Source organism: Protomyctophum parallelum, assembly GCF_964188405.1.
Source record: "Protomyctophum parallelum genome assembly, chromosome: 15".
NCBI classification, from domain to species: Eukaryota; Metazoa; Chordata; class Actinopteri; order Myctophiformes; family Myctophidae; genus Protomyctophum; species Protomyctophum parallelum.
The window spans coordinates 44,811,971-44,825,042 of record NC_139710.1 but is presented as its reverse complement, the minus strand read 5'-3'; the positions used below and the strand labels follow the sequence as shown (position 1 = coordinate 44,825,042).

Here is a 13,072-nt window from a genome sequence, read left to right as displayed (position 1 = left end):
CAAATGACAGAATTAACAAAAAACAAAAGAAAGCTTGCTTTATTGTGTTGATCGATATACTGTAGTTTTCAAGGACCAGTGCATCTACAGTGAAAAGCAGGGCATTACGTGAGTATGTTCAGCATTTGAGGTTTATTACTATTGTCAATATCTGAGGTGGGTTTAATTTTTTCCACATTCTATATTAAACAGTAAAAAAAAAGAATCCATTACAAATGTACAGTCTTTTATAAAGAACAAGTAATAATATCACAAAGTTCTGTGAGAGCAGTGTTGTCAACTACTCTATGGTTGTCAAATGCCCTTATCACAAATATTATCGATAGACAATTAGACATTATTTAAGCCAAAAACGTCACTTCTCCTACAGTACAGAACCAACCTCATGCATCTGCCTTGAAATACTCAATCTCTCAGTCGCGTGCGCAACACACACACAACTCCCTTATCGACATTAAATCGTACTGCATTTAAACCAATGCTTTTTTTCCAGTTAGCAAAAGCCAGTGGAATGTTTGCTTTTCACCTTTTGGACCAGCCAGTTAAAATAGCAAATAACGCTTTACTACCGTAATATTCATATACTGACATCACATTAAGATGAAAGACATTCAGGGAGTAGTACTTTAATCATCTACGTTATGCCTGTAGCTGCGAACATGTTGATAATAGGCTCTTGACATGTGCTGCAGAGAAAATGTATAACAGACAGAGATAGTTAAGCAATAGCGATGACTATACAGTATGTGAATGAATAAACCAATCCGACAGGCACTGATGCAGGTATTTGGCCGAGAATTGTGTTGTACAGTACAGTATGCACCACGTACAACGGAGTGAATTGAAGTTTAAAGCAAAAATACATGTATGGTTGAGTAAGTCACATGGGGGCATCAAAAGGAATACATTTGGCATGCTGTGAGTGTGAAGTACAGTTGTAGTCCTTTTCTACACCATTAAGTACAGTTGTAGTCCTTTTCCACATCATGAAATACAGTTGTAGTCCATGAAAATGTTTTGTTTCTTTTTTTAAGGAAGATCAATAAACAAAGTGATTAATGTTTTGTTTTTCTTCTTTTTGAATAGCAGTTTTGCATAAAAAGCAGGTTACACAGTGGGTGAGGCTCCTTCCTGCTCTTGCAGCATAATGTGCACGTGTTGTGTACAAGTGTGTATGTGTGCAGTACATGTATGTTTACATGTGTGCGTGTGTATGTGTATGTATGTTTATGCATGAAGCCAGTTAAACTGTTCTGTCTGCCCCAGAGCGCTTCCCCACCACCTTGCCTCCATTCACCTGATCCACGGCAAGTGTCTCCAGCTCTGCTTGGGGAGGGGCAAGGGGAGGGGTTTCGTGGGGAATGCGGTGGGCCACACCCACATGTGCCCGATGTTGCCGGTCCCGTGCGGGGCTGTGGCGGGGACTGGACGAGGCACCCAGGGGAGTGACGACGGGGGAGCGGTCAGGGGCAATGGGGGGGATAACGGCAGGTCGCCGCATCATGTGCGGTTCGGGCGTCTCTCTACCTGCCTGCAGGAAGGGCGTGGGGTCGGGCATGGCATCCACCGCCTCGCGGAGGACCATTCGCCGACTTCCGTCCGGGCTGAGCCGGTACACCTCGGTCAGCTCCGGGTGTAGGGGCTGAGAGAGGCTCTTCTTCATGCGGCGGCGGGGGGTTTCCGGCTGCCTGTCCTTGGCGGGCGGCGGGGTGGGCTTGTAGGAGGAGGCTATGGGGCTGACGTTGGGGCTGCCCTCGGAGGAGCTCCCGGCCAACAGCTTCTTCTTGGTGGCGTGGAGCTGGGAGGTGAGATAGGCAATGGTGCTGGCCCTCTGCTCCAGCTCGCCGGACAGGATGGCCAGCTTGTGGCTCTTCATCTTCAGCTCCTCCATGTACTTCTTCTCCCGCTCCTTGATGGTGTTCTCCAGGACAGAGATCATGGCGTTCTTCTGCTCCAGGTCCCTCAGCAGCTCCGTGTTCTCCTCCTCTTTCTCCTTCAGCTGGGCCTCTAGCTCTTCACACCTCCTCTGCAGCTCCTTGCAGCGTGCCTCGCTGCTGTCTGTGCACACACACACACACACACACACACACACACACACACACACACACACACACACACACACAATTAGTACATTATGTAAGTGCAGACATTGACCACACAGTCTGTCAGGTGATGTTGGGAGGGGGGGGGGGGGGGGGGCGGTAGGGGGACAGTGCGAGCCTATGGTAAATCATCAGCAGTGAGAAGAGAGCGCCAGTCTCATATTACAGCTCTGGTAGATAGAAAGGCCACTGCCGTCCTCCGACCTTCATTACTGTCTCTTAGTGCAGCCCTCACCCTGAATCACCTCACTCTCCTCTGCGGACAAAGACTCAAGAGTTTCACTTGGACTGTATAGAGCAGGGGTGCCCACACTTTTTTGACTTGAGAGCTACTTTAAAAATGACCAGCAAAACAAGATCTACCCACCAAAAAATTATCCCATTGCTGAAAATAGTTTAAAACTTTACCTGAAGGGGCTTTTGAATTGCAGTGCTGGCGTTGCATATAAGACAAACACACTCGGAATGAGATATAGAGGGGGGAAATTGTAATTGGTACTGTTTTGTTTTGTATAACTTATGTAATGTTTGTGCGCAACACTCTTGAAAACAAAGTATTTCATTGTGGGTTTGAGCCGACAGCACCTATTTGATGTCTGTCAATCAATGACGTCACCATAATTCAAGTGGCAGATGCCTTTAGTTTTTTCCTTTTTTAATATTATTTTAGGGCCATGTCATGTGATCTACCTGCACAGCCTTTGTGATCTATTGGTAGATCACGATCTACCTTTTGGGCACCCCTGGTATAGAGCACCAAAGTCTGACTTAAATATCACTAGAGGGCGCTATTCCACGGGTTTGTGTATTTTTTTATTTGCATTATCTATTATCTATTATATATTAGAGAACTTGTACCCAACACATGGCAAGAAACCCAAAGCCACAACAGCTACGTCGCTATTGCAACACCCACAACACCATCTTACACACTACACCCACACACACTCACACGGCAGTGACGTCATACACTTACCTTCGCAGTGTCCAGGACCCATCTCCTCCTATCGCGCCCAACGCCAACACTCGACACCACCCGCCAAAAAATGTTCATTGCAGTGCCACCAAAGATGCCTCCCGTCCACATTCACGGCGGCAATGCATTTGTTTACTACAAACATTATCGCCCGAAGCACCCACACCCCCGGAACACTGTTGCCCTTTCACCACGCTAAATTCGCCAGGTCTATGCAAGTGAGCACAAAATTACATGTGAGAAAATTCATTCACAAGCCCACAAATGCCATTCAAATGCCATTCAACACACACTACGACTCGCTTACAATTCGCAAACCTGGCAACACGGCCCTGTCTTCTAATAGGCCCACACTAGCTCTCAGAATCTCATTCTGATCTCCCGCAGGAGAAGAGAAACGAGGAAGGGGAGAGGAATTGTAGCCTCACGATTTAGCTTATTCCTTCTAAATCTCTGTATTTAAAATATCGCTCTCTCAGCGAATCTCTTAGTTCCTAGTTCCATCAACATTGTACTTTGTCTGTAGTTTGTTTGTGCCTACATATTACGATTACACGGAACGCTTTGGCTATTTTCGCCTGCCAGCCAACTGCCGAGTACACACGCCTGCACACACACGCACACGCACGCCTGGCTTGCACACACACACACGCACGCCTGGAAGCCACGATCTCTCTCTCTCTCTCGCCACGCCCCCACACACACACACAGGCTATACACGCACGGCGGCGCCGCGGCAGCGAGACAGGACGTTATAATCTTGAGTTTCATTAAATAACTGTCTTTCTCCGCACGCGCACGTGCGCACACAACATTATTCAAGTGAAATGCGTAACGGCAATATTGGGCAAATATAGGCTACCAATACATGACAGTTATAATCTTCACTTTCATTAAATAACTGTCTTTCTCCACACGCGCACGTGCGCACACAACATTATTCAAGTGAAATGCATAACGCCAATATTGGGCTAATATAGGCTACCAATAAACAACCAGCTCATATACCCACCAAATAAAACTATCATCCCATTGCAGAAAATAGTTACAAAATGTAATAAAACTATCATCCCATTGCAGAAAATAGTTACAAAATGTAATTGAGGCTACATACAGTGGTGTCCCCTTCATCTGTACAGGCTGACTTCTATAGGTTTTGAAAGGTACCTTTCTTTTTATTTATTTTTATTTTTTACCCAGGGAAGTAGCTGAGCACAGGTGCTCATTTTCAGCAACGCCCCTGCACATCGAAACACACAACACACACACACACACACACACACACACACACACACACACACACACCACACACACACACACACACACACACACACAAAATGTCATGTCAAAGGTACCTCTGGAAGCCACACAACTCTGATTGGTCGGATTTAGTCTTAAGGGGTGTGTTTTTTTCACCCACTGTGGTAATACAATGAATGGACGGTAGGTGGCAGTAGTACAGAGGCCAGAGAAACTATAAGACAAACGCACATGGAATGGGAAATAGAGGGGGGATAATGGAAATGGTAGGGTTTTTATTTTTGGTGTTTGACTTTGCTACTGATGATTGTACGCAACAACAACTATTGCATTGTGTGTTTGAGCTGACAGCCCTTTTTTATGTCAATCAATCAAGTCATCTCAGGTCATCTCAAGCGGCAGATGCAAAAATAGTTTTTTATATTAAAATTATATATATTTTTAGGGCCATGTCATGTGCTCTACCTGCAAAGCCTTTGTGATCTATAACTTTTGGCCACCGGCTTAACAAAACAAAACAAAAAACAGTGTTTAAATGCGTAGGTGTTGGGCTTCCTGCTGCTGTGTGAGTCCTATAGAGCGTCGCAGTCCCCGCCCCCTTTCATGACGACGTGAGACCCAAAAGTGAATTTTCTCCTTTACTTTTCAAAAAGTATTTATTTTAAAGACGTTTACGCCGCGGACAAAGCCAACTCGAGTTGTAACAAATCATGACAACAAACAAAAGTCTTAAAAGGTTTTTGAATAAATACTTTTTGAAATGTCAATGAGGAAAATGAACGGGGAATCATTCCCTGGGCCCTGGTAGGGGGCGGGACTGCGACGCTCTATCTATATTGTCGACCGTGGCTGCTGAATAGTATAGTTTTCTGGTCTATGGATGTCTTTCTTCCCTATCACAGAAATGGCTGATGAAGGACATGGTTATTGTTGTCATACTAGCTCGGGGGGATTGCCTGCCTTGTGCGTGCGTGCGTGCATGCGTACGTGCGTGCATGCGTGAGTGTGTTTTCTCCCCCAACTGGCACAGCCTAGCCCTGCTGCACTAAGCAGGGTGGAGTCTGTGCATTAGCACTATGACACATAATCTCATTCCTGCACTGCAATCTCTGTGTTTGTCCCCACAGTTAACCAGATAGAGCCTCTGACAGCAGCCCCATAAACCATATTGCTCAGAACTGCATCAGTATTGGTGTGGGGGGGGGGGGGGGGGGGGGGGGTGGGGGGAGCATGGAACCGATATACCCTTCCGACATCCTGTTATAAAGGAACATTTCTTCAGTTACAGAAGATCCAGACAAGGCTAGACTATGTTTCTACGTTTTAACCAGACTTACCCGGCATCCCTTTTTGAGTATTGTAATGCTACATACTCAAACAGGATTCAGAAGGTTAAGTCTGGTTAAAAAATGTGAAAGATAGTCTAGCCTTGTCTGGGATCTTCTTCGAGCCAGGTCAGGGACAATGGAGCAACTATGAAGCCCCCCCCCCCCCCCCCCCCCCCCCCCACACACACACACACACACACACACGCACGCACGCACAAACCAGAAGAAGTCATGTGTTACAGGATACTGTCAGACCCTCTTGCTCTACATTACGTCTTGGGCAGACACAGCCGTCGTTTGTGTATAGCAGAGAACTCTTATATTTATAGCCCTTGGTTGCTTTATGGATTTTAACTGGTCTTGGGCACTTTCACGGCACGTTTGAGATCCAGGCCAAACCTTATTCTAAGCACAATTTAAGAAAGCATTCAATCTTTCAGGATTGAGGCATGAGTGACGCATTTAAAGAGCTCATTTGATAGTAGATTGACCTATATAGACCCAAAACGAGCACACTGCTTGCAATCAAAATCCATCCGACTTCAATTTGATTAGATTTTGCTAGATGTTTGATACAAGTGGACATTTTGGCCTACTGTAAAGGTGGCACTATACTAGGAAAGGCCATGCATGGGGTCACTCAAATCAGCAGGGTTCATTCTCTACATGAACGTGCACAGCTAACCCAACTGCAATCCAGCCTGTAGTTTTCAAGAGATCTTGTTTGGAAGTAAAGTGTTGGACGGACCAAAGATATACTATACACGACTAGTTGTACTCGATTTCATTAATTAAATCTCTATCATGGATTAGCAGTGTTATGCGCTTAGCAGCACCGGCATGGACTAGACAGTAATTGCTAAATATGAAACTAATGCCCTGTGCTGTGGCAAGGCCTGCGAAAGTTCTTACCTGAGGGATCAGAGCTTCTCACGGTCAGCTCATATGTCAGCTCTGTGAAAAGAGAAGAGGGTCATATGTCAGCAAGCAATCAGGCAGTGACCTGTATGCTAAGCTATCCAAGAACATGCTCCTCAGACAGATCAGTAGGCATGTAGCAGGAGTCCGACTTGTTTAGGGAAATCAATGACAGCAGTGCCCTGTGCTCCATATGGCCCACTACTGTCTAACCAGGATTAGTGAGAGTTCCAGGTCAGCTTAATATGATGGGCTAGATAAATCATGGCTTGGTCACAGACACGGCTAGTGATCTTGTGTTCTTGTGTGATTTGAGAATATCTATAGGTAAATATCCATCATGGCTGCTTCTCTCCATCAGTATGAATGAAAGTGCAGTATATATAGTTGAAAGAACCTACACACGTTGCACTAGCAACTCTCTACTAGGTTGTCTATATAGATGCTGCTCTGCTTATGATTAATGTATACTCTGTCGTATAACAACGATCTACAAGCTCAGAACGCAATGAATAATCACAGCGCATGACTCTGTCGTTCGACAAAGTGTAATTCAGAGAAATCCCTGTTGCTGAGCCTGTCTAGTCTACAGCATCATGGAGAGATGAGATGAGGGGGTGTGTGATGGCTTTACCTGAGCAGTGTTGTTGTAATTTGCGGATCTCTGTGTGGAGTCCCTTCAATGTGCTGGCATGGTCCTGCTGGAGGAACAGCAGGTTCTTCTGGGCACTATGCAGCTGATTCTCCAGGGTGACATTGGCTGATGCCATGGCTGACGACTACACTCAAATGGACACCACAGCCACTATGACATGCAAACCTGGATGACAGGAGGGGAGATGGTGAAACAACGGAGGGAAAAGCATGACCGAGAGGGAGATACAGAGCGAGAGAGAGAGAGGGGGGGGAGGGGGGGGTGGATAAATAACTGCTGTCCCATCTGGAGATCAAGCCGCTAATTCTCACCCTTTCACCATAAACAGTTGGTTTGGGATGTGCTCCAGCTTCTACTTTGCCTGTAAGTGAAACTGGCCAAGATAATCTGCTTTGGATGAGTGACTGAAATGATTGCTATTGGACAATACCTTCAAATCCATCCACAATGAAAGCCACTTGCCACTTTGAATGACTAAATCAAATATGTTAAGATAGGATCGACTGTACTGTTGTATTATCTTAGTCATTTTTGTTATATTTTTGTACGTACGTATGTTTTGTACTGTATTTGAATATATGTTGGGGGGAGGGGGGAGGGAGAGGTATGTTGGAATGTATTTAAGTACGTTTTGTTATTTTGTTATAAACATATTTTGAAAAAAAAAAGATATGATTGACTGAGCCAAGATGGCTGCTCCACACAACTGTACCACAACATCCATCCAGAACCTTATGTAAATGACCATTTAAACACTGTTTTACACAAGACCATGTCACCACATTTAAGAATCATTTATTTCCCATAAGAAAAGCCCACCAGATACAGACAGCATTATTGTCATCAGGAAAGAAGCAGTATCTAATTATAAATCTCTGTGTGTCCTCTGTGTGTTCGTCTGTCTGTTAGTAGTTCACATCTCTCTGAACTGTTTGACCAACCGACTTCAAACTCAGCACAAAAAAGTGAGTGACGCCCTCAGGCACAACACCAGAGGGAGCTCTAGTCTACTGATCTCATTCCCCCCAGATTCGACACAAACATAGGGATGAATTAATTCTACTATAATGCCACCAAAATGTGGAATGCCCTAGCAACAGCCATCAAAAAGTTTGACTCCCTAAGTTAGGAAGTAAGTCAGAGAGGTTTATTGTCGGTATCAGCCAGGGTGCGGGCGTCTATCCCGGTTTCAATGCGCTAGACCTCTGGGAGATGGAATGCTGAGGTGGAGCGCAACACCTACCATCAGCTCCCAGTACTTAACCGCACAACATCAAGCCGTGCTACTCATACACTGAGTTGGCGGTGCCCGGGACCGAACCCATGACCTTGCGGTTGAACTTGAACTGCGAGTGCTCTACCGACTGAGCTTCCCGGACCATTGTGACTCCCTACCCTCCCTCAAAACCGTCATAAAATAATCTGCTATTTGCAACTGGACCTAACAAGTCTTCTACCATGCCAAAAGACATTTCTGTAAAATATATTTACAGAATTGAATACATAGGACCACAAAAGGAACACCGACAGACAGACATGGGTACAATGGATATTACATAATCTGGCTGGGCATGCATTTCCAACTTGCATCGATCCCGAGAATGCCGGTGCCCAACGGGCATACTGAGTGTTTTTCATGGTGTTTGGAGCAGGGAGCCAGCGCAATCAATCAATCAATCAATCAAGAGGTGCACTCATATAAATATTCAGGCTTACTTTGTCATCATTAATTAGGGTAGACCAACGATAAAACAAGGCTTTGTGCAGAGAAAGGGAGAGGGGCCATAAATAGGCCCTGTATGCCTTTGTAGCTCACTGTAATTGGCCAACAAACTGCTGATGTTGAGCTATTGATTGTACCATCAGAGAAAGTGGGCTGTCTGAAACCTTCAGAGGAGGCATGTCTCAAGGGTATAACACTGTAATATATCGCTTGAATTTACCGTAATGCTGTTGGGTTGAGAAATAGTCCTCTTCAGCACTGAATATAAAAATTACCGTAAGAAAGACATTAACTTAAAATCTCTAAGCACGCATAAATGTCTAATTATCGAAAATAAATATGATTCAGGCAGAACATAACGGATAACCTGGATTTAGCAAATGTCACTGTTAACATCCTGTAGCACAACAGGTAGGCTACGCTCAAGCAAAACATGACAGAAACACAGCCTTTAAGAATTGTGCAGCAGCTAACACAATAAAGGGTGGGGGTGGGGGGGCAGACAACAGAGTGACACAGGGTGTGGCATGATGGCAACCCCCCCACCCCCTGTCACTCTGCCCACACACACTGTCTCTCTCCCTCTTTCTCCATGCCTCATTGGATGCCCTTACCTCCAGAGCAATGCCAGACACATAAAGAGACCATCATCACTCAGTTCCACGGTCTCCACCCTCTCCCAGACAGTGGTACTATCTGCCTGCTACCAGGCTGAGAGCACGTTAAGCCCCCCCCCCAGAGAAAGCACTTCCCCTGCATACATTAACGTTCTTCAATAAAACATCTCGGTGCTTCTCTCGATTACATCATCGCACACTGACATGAATTATGCATCCTGTGTCACCTCTCTGGACATGAACCCACTCCCCTTTTTTATTACTGGTTACAAAAGTAAAAGGGATACCGTGGATCGACTTGACCTCCTCAGCACAGCACAGCCACGTAATCACAGACACAGTCAATGATCATAAAGGGTGGAGAGATCATCTATAATAGATGAGTAATCCAGAGTCCTTCCCGTAAACCCTGCATGGCAAGCATATTTCTCATCCTGCTCCTTTCCAAGAATAGGCTAGCGTTCCACGTGGAAACAGATAGCCATAGACTGATTTATCATAGACCTGGCGACAATGCTACTATAGTATACAGTACATACAGTATTAAAACTTTTCTAAATAAAAATAATGACTGTAGTAGCACTAGCAGGTTTTTGGCAGTGCCCCCTGCCCAGGCACATATTATTAGGAAACTGGCCACATGCTTGCAATGCTGTGTCTTCCTTTTCATAACACACAACAAGGCAGCATTTCCCCATAGAGAGTGTATAAATAATCAATGAACTGCAGCAGTGTAACAGACTAGTAGCTAGCAACCCACAGCATCTACAAGACATCTCGTGGTTGATGTTCCTCCTGTGTATAGGCAGAGGGAGGTTCTCATGATATGCAAACTTTTTAGTCAAATTCGGGCTACATATTATGCTGCTTGAGGACAGCATTGTATTCATTAATATATTTCATGTAATTACTTATTGACTTTAGTTTACTTAATGCAATCTCCCAAACTCAAACTAGACTTACAGGGGGGTTATCAAATTAAATTGTATAAGATCACACTACAAAAATGTTTCTGTCAACACGTTTTATTTTAAGTTGATTTAGGCTAATAATAACAGAGCCTTTTAAAAATACAACAAATCTCACAATTATCAAACGTAAATAAAGTATTATGGTGAAATTAAACACAACCGACATTAATTGCCATTGGCTGCAGTTTAAGTAATAGCATGCAAAGAGCTGCAGAGACGCTTCATAGCATACCGACTTTTCACGGCACTTACAATTTCAGCACCTGCATTGCGGACAGCACCCCATCCACTATTCACAACATGAATCGAACGTTAGCGATCCGTAAATCACTGTGTACCACATTTATTGGTAAAGCTTCAGCCAACGGGCTATTTCAGGAAATACAAAATCAATTCATTTTTTGAAAATGACACATTTGTTTTTGTAAACAATCGGGGCCTGGCGTGCCGTATGAACCTTAACTGTCGGCTACTTCTCTACTTTCGTTGTCGTCGACACAGACAGTGGCCTTTATAGGTCATGCCATGATCACTGCAAGACGTCGTGGGGTTATCATCATCATCATTATCATCACACGGTGCTACATTAGCTAGGGTAGCTAACAATTTATTCTAGGATTGCTGCTAATATAGAGGAGGAGCTGTCCAATCCAATGTCAGTGGCATCAAGCAAAGCTAGCCGAATAGCTTACTCGGCTACAATGGCACCTTACCCTATACCCTATACGCGTGACATTAACTTACCTTATTGTCGAAAGCACGACGACCGACTGTTTTGTAAATTATTGTAAAGTGAGGCTGGATAGGCAAGCCACGCCGGCTATGTGCGTCTTATGTTGCGTGGCATGTCGTTAATGCTGTCAGATGATTTTGGTGTTGGTCGGATGATGGTACAGACTATAGAGGGCGGCTGTGTGTCAGTATCTCTCTCATCTCCCAGAGCTACTACAAAATAAAGCGATGCATCATGGGAAGTGAGAGAATCTTTTCCCCACGTTCAGTTGGTATTGGAATACTTTTTTGTTTGGTTGATGGTGCAGACGGAAAGCTACATATTCAATTTAAAGTCACGTATTTCTAGCCACTGGGTTTTATTGTAGTCCTATGAGTTATGACATAGTACACTGCTGTCAGGGCGTCGTGCATTGACTGTGTGTGTGTGTTTGTGTGTGTGTGTGTGTGTGTGTGTGTGTGTGTGTGTCCAGGTTGTGATCAGTGTCATCACCATAGCAACAGATTCAGGCACCTGCATGCTCACCAGTGATACATTTGCCCCATCTAGCGGAATCACACAAATACAGCACGTGCACAGTGCACTGCACTGCATATTGCCAATACGTACGTGAGCGAGGGCGTGTGTGTGTGTGTGTGTGTGTGTGTGTGTGTCCAGGTTGTGATCAGTGTCATCACCATAGCAACAGATTCAGGCACCTGCATGCTCACCAGTGATACATTTGCCCCATCTAGCGGAATCACACAAATACAGCACGTGCACAGTGCACTGCACTGCATATTGCCAATACGTACGTGAGCGAGGGCGTGTGTGTGTGTGTGTGTGTGTGTGTGTGTGTGTGTGTGTGTGTGTGTGTGTGTGTGTGTGTGTGTGTGTGTGTGTGTGCGTGCGCGCGCGCGTTTTAGTTTTTTTCTTTAACTTTTACTTACTGTATGCACAATTGTGTGAGTCAGTAATGCCCCCAGTAGAGGGAAGTGTTGTCTTTCAATGACAGCTTCATTCTTTACCCTGTGTGTGTGTGTGTGTGTGTGTGTGTGTGTGTGTGTGTGTGTGTGTGTGTGTGTGTGTGTGTGTGTGTGTGTGTGTGTGTGTGTGTGTGTGTGTGTGTGTGTGTGTGTGTGTGTGTGTGTGTGTGTGTGTGTGTGTGTGTGTGTGTGTGTGTGTGTGTGTGTGTGTGTGTGTGTGTGTGTGTGTGTGCGTGCTCACCACACAAATATGCACATGTACAATTATAGTAGCCTACATGTTGGTCAACTATACTCATGGTCAACTTCTTCCACTGATTGTATACCTTGGCTTGCACAATTAATTACGTCATGATCTTAAAGCTGCAGTGTGCTTTAATAATGTTGCTTTATAGTGTCACCCCTTGAATTGATAACAGCATTGGTTATGAGGTTCCTCTGCTTATGACAGGTATATAAACTCTGAGAACAGTAGACTTTTCATCTGCATTACAGTAGCCTATATTTCACCCTCTGCAGTATGCACTCAATCGCACATTCAGACAAAACTGCCTTAAATTATCCCTGGCAAGAGTAAGTCCACAGTGGCAGAGCTACTGCGTAAAATGATATGAACCAAAAGCAAAAACAAAAGAATCAATTTTCATACCCAGCCAAAGAAAGAGTCTTGTATATACAGTATGTATAAAAAAGAAAAGCATCTCATGGAATAAATGGGATTATTGTCCCCCTCCTCAAATGTTGTTTTTTGGAAGCAGCCTTTAATCTATTGCCCTGGCTTTGGCATGTTCTTGACAGGGATTAAATTCGTCTTATTTCTTTAT

General features: G+C 44.6%; 1 protein-coding gene across 1 annotated transcript; it reads right to left on the bottom strand.

The window, feature by feature from the left end:
• Positions 1 to 647: 647 nt before the first annotated feature.
• ccdc92 (coiled-coil domain containing 92) lies at positions 648 to 11,421 on the bottom strand. Its single transcript, XM_083783636.1, has 4 exons — positions 11,295 to 11,421; positions 7,219 to 7,404; positions 6,579 to 6,620; positions 648 to 2,058 (listed from the first exon to the last, which is right to left on the bottom strand). Exons 2-4 carry the CDS (start codon positions 7,352 to 7,354, stop codon positions 1,244 to 1,246), a joined length of 993 nt encoding a protein of 330 aa, XP_083639762.1. The 5' UTR covers positions 7,355 to 7,404; positions 11,295 to 11,421; the 3' UTR covers positions 648 to 1,243.
• Between the last annotated feature and the right edge of the window lie 1,651 nt (positions 11,422 to 13,072).

Bases quoted from the DNA above. Each gene is read 5' to 3' on its own strand.
- ccdc92 (XM_083783636.1), bottom strand. From the start codon at position 7,354: ATGGCATCAGCCAATGTCACCCTGGAGAATCAGCTGCATAGTGCCCAG. The intron at 6,621-7,218 runs GTAAAGCCATCA...CTCTTTTCACAG, and splicing joins ATTACAACAACACTGCTCAG to AGCTGACATATGAGCTGACC. The intron at 2,059-6,578 runs GTAAGAACTTTC...GTGTGTGCACAG, and splicing joins GAGAAGCTCTGATCCCTCAG to ACAGCAGCGAGGCACGCTGC.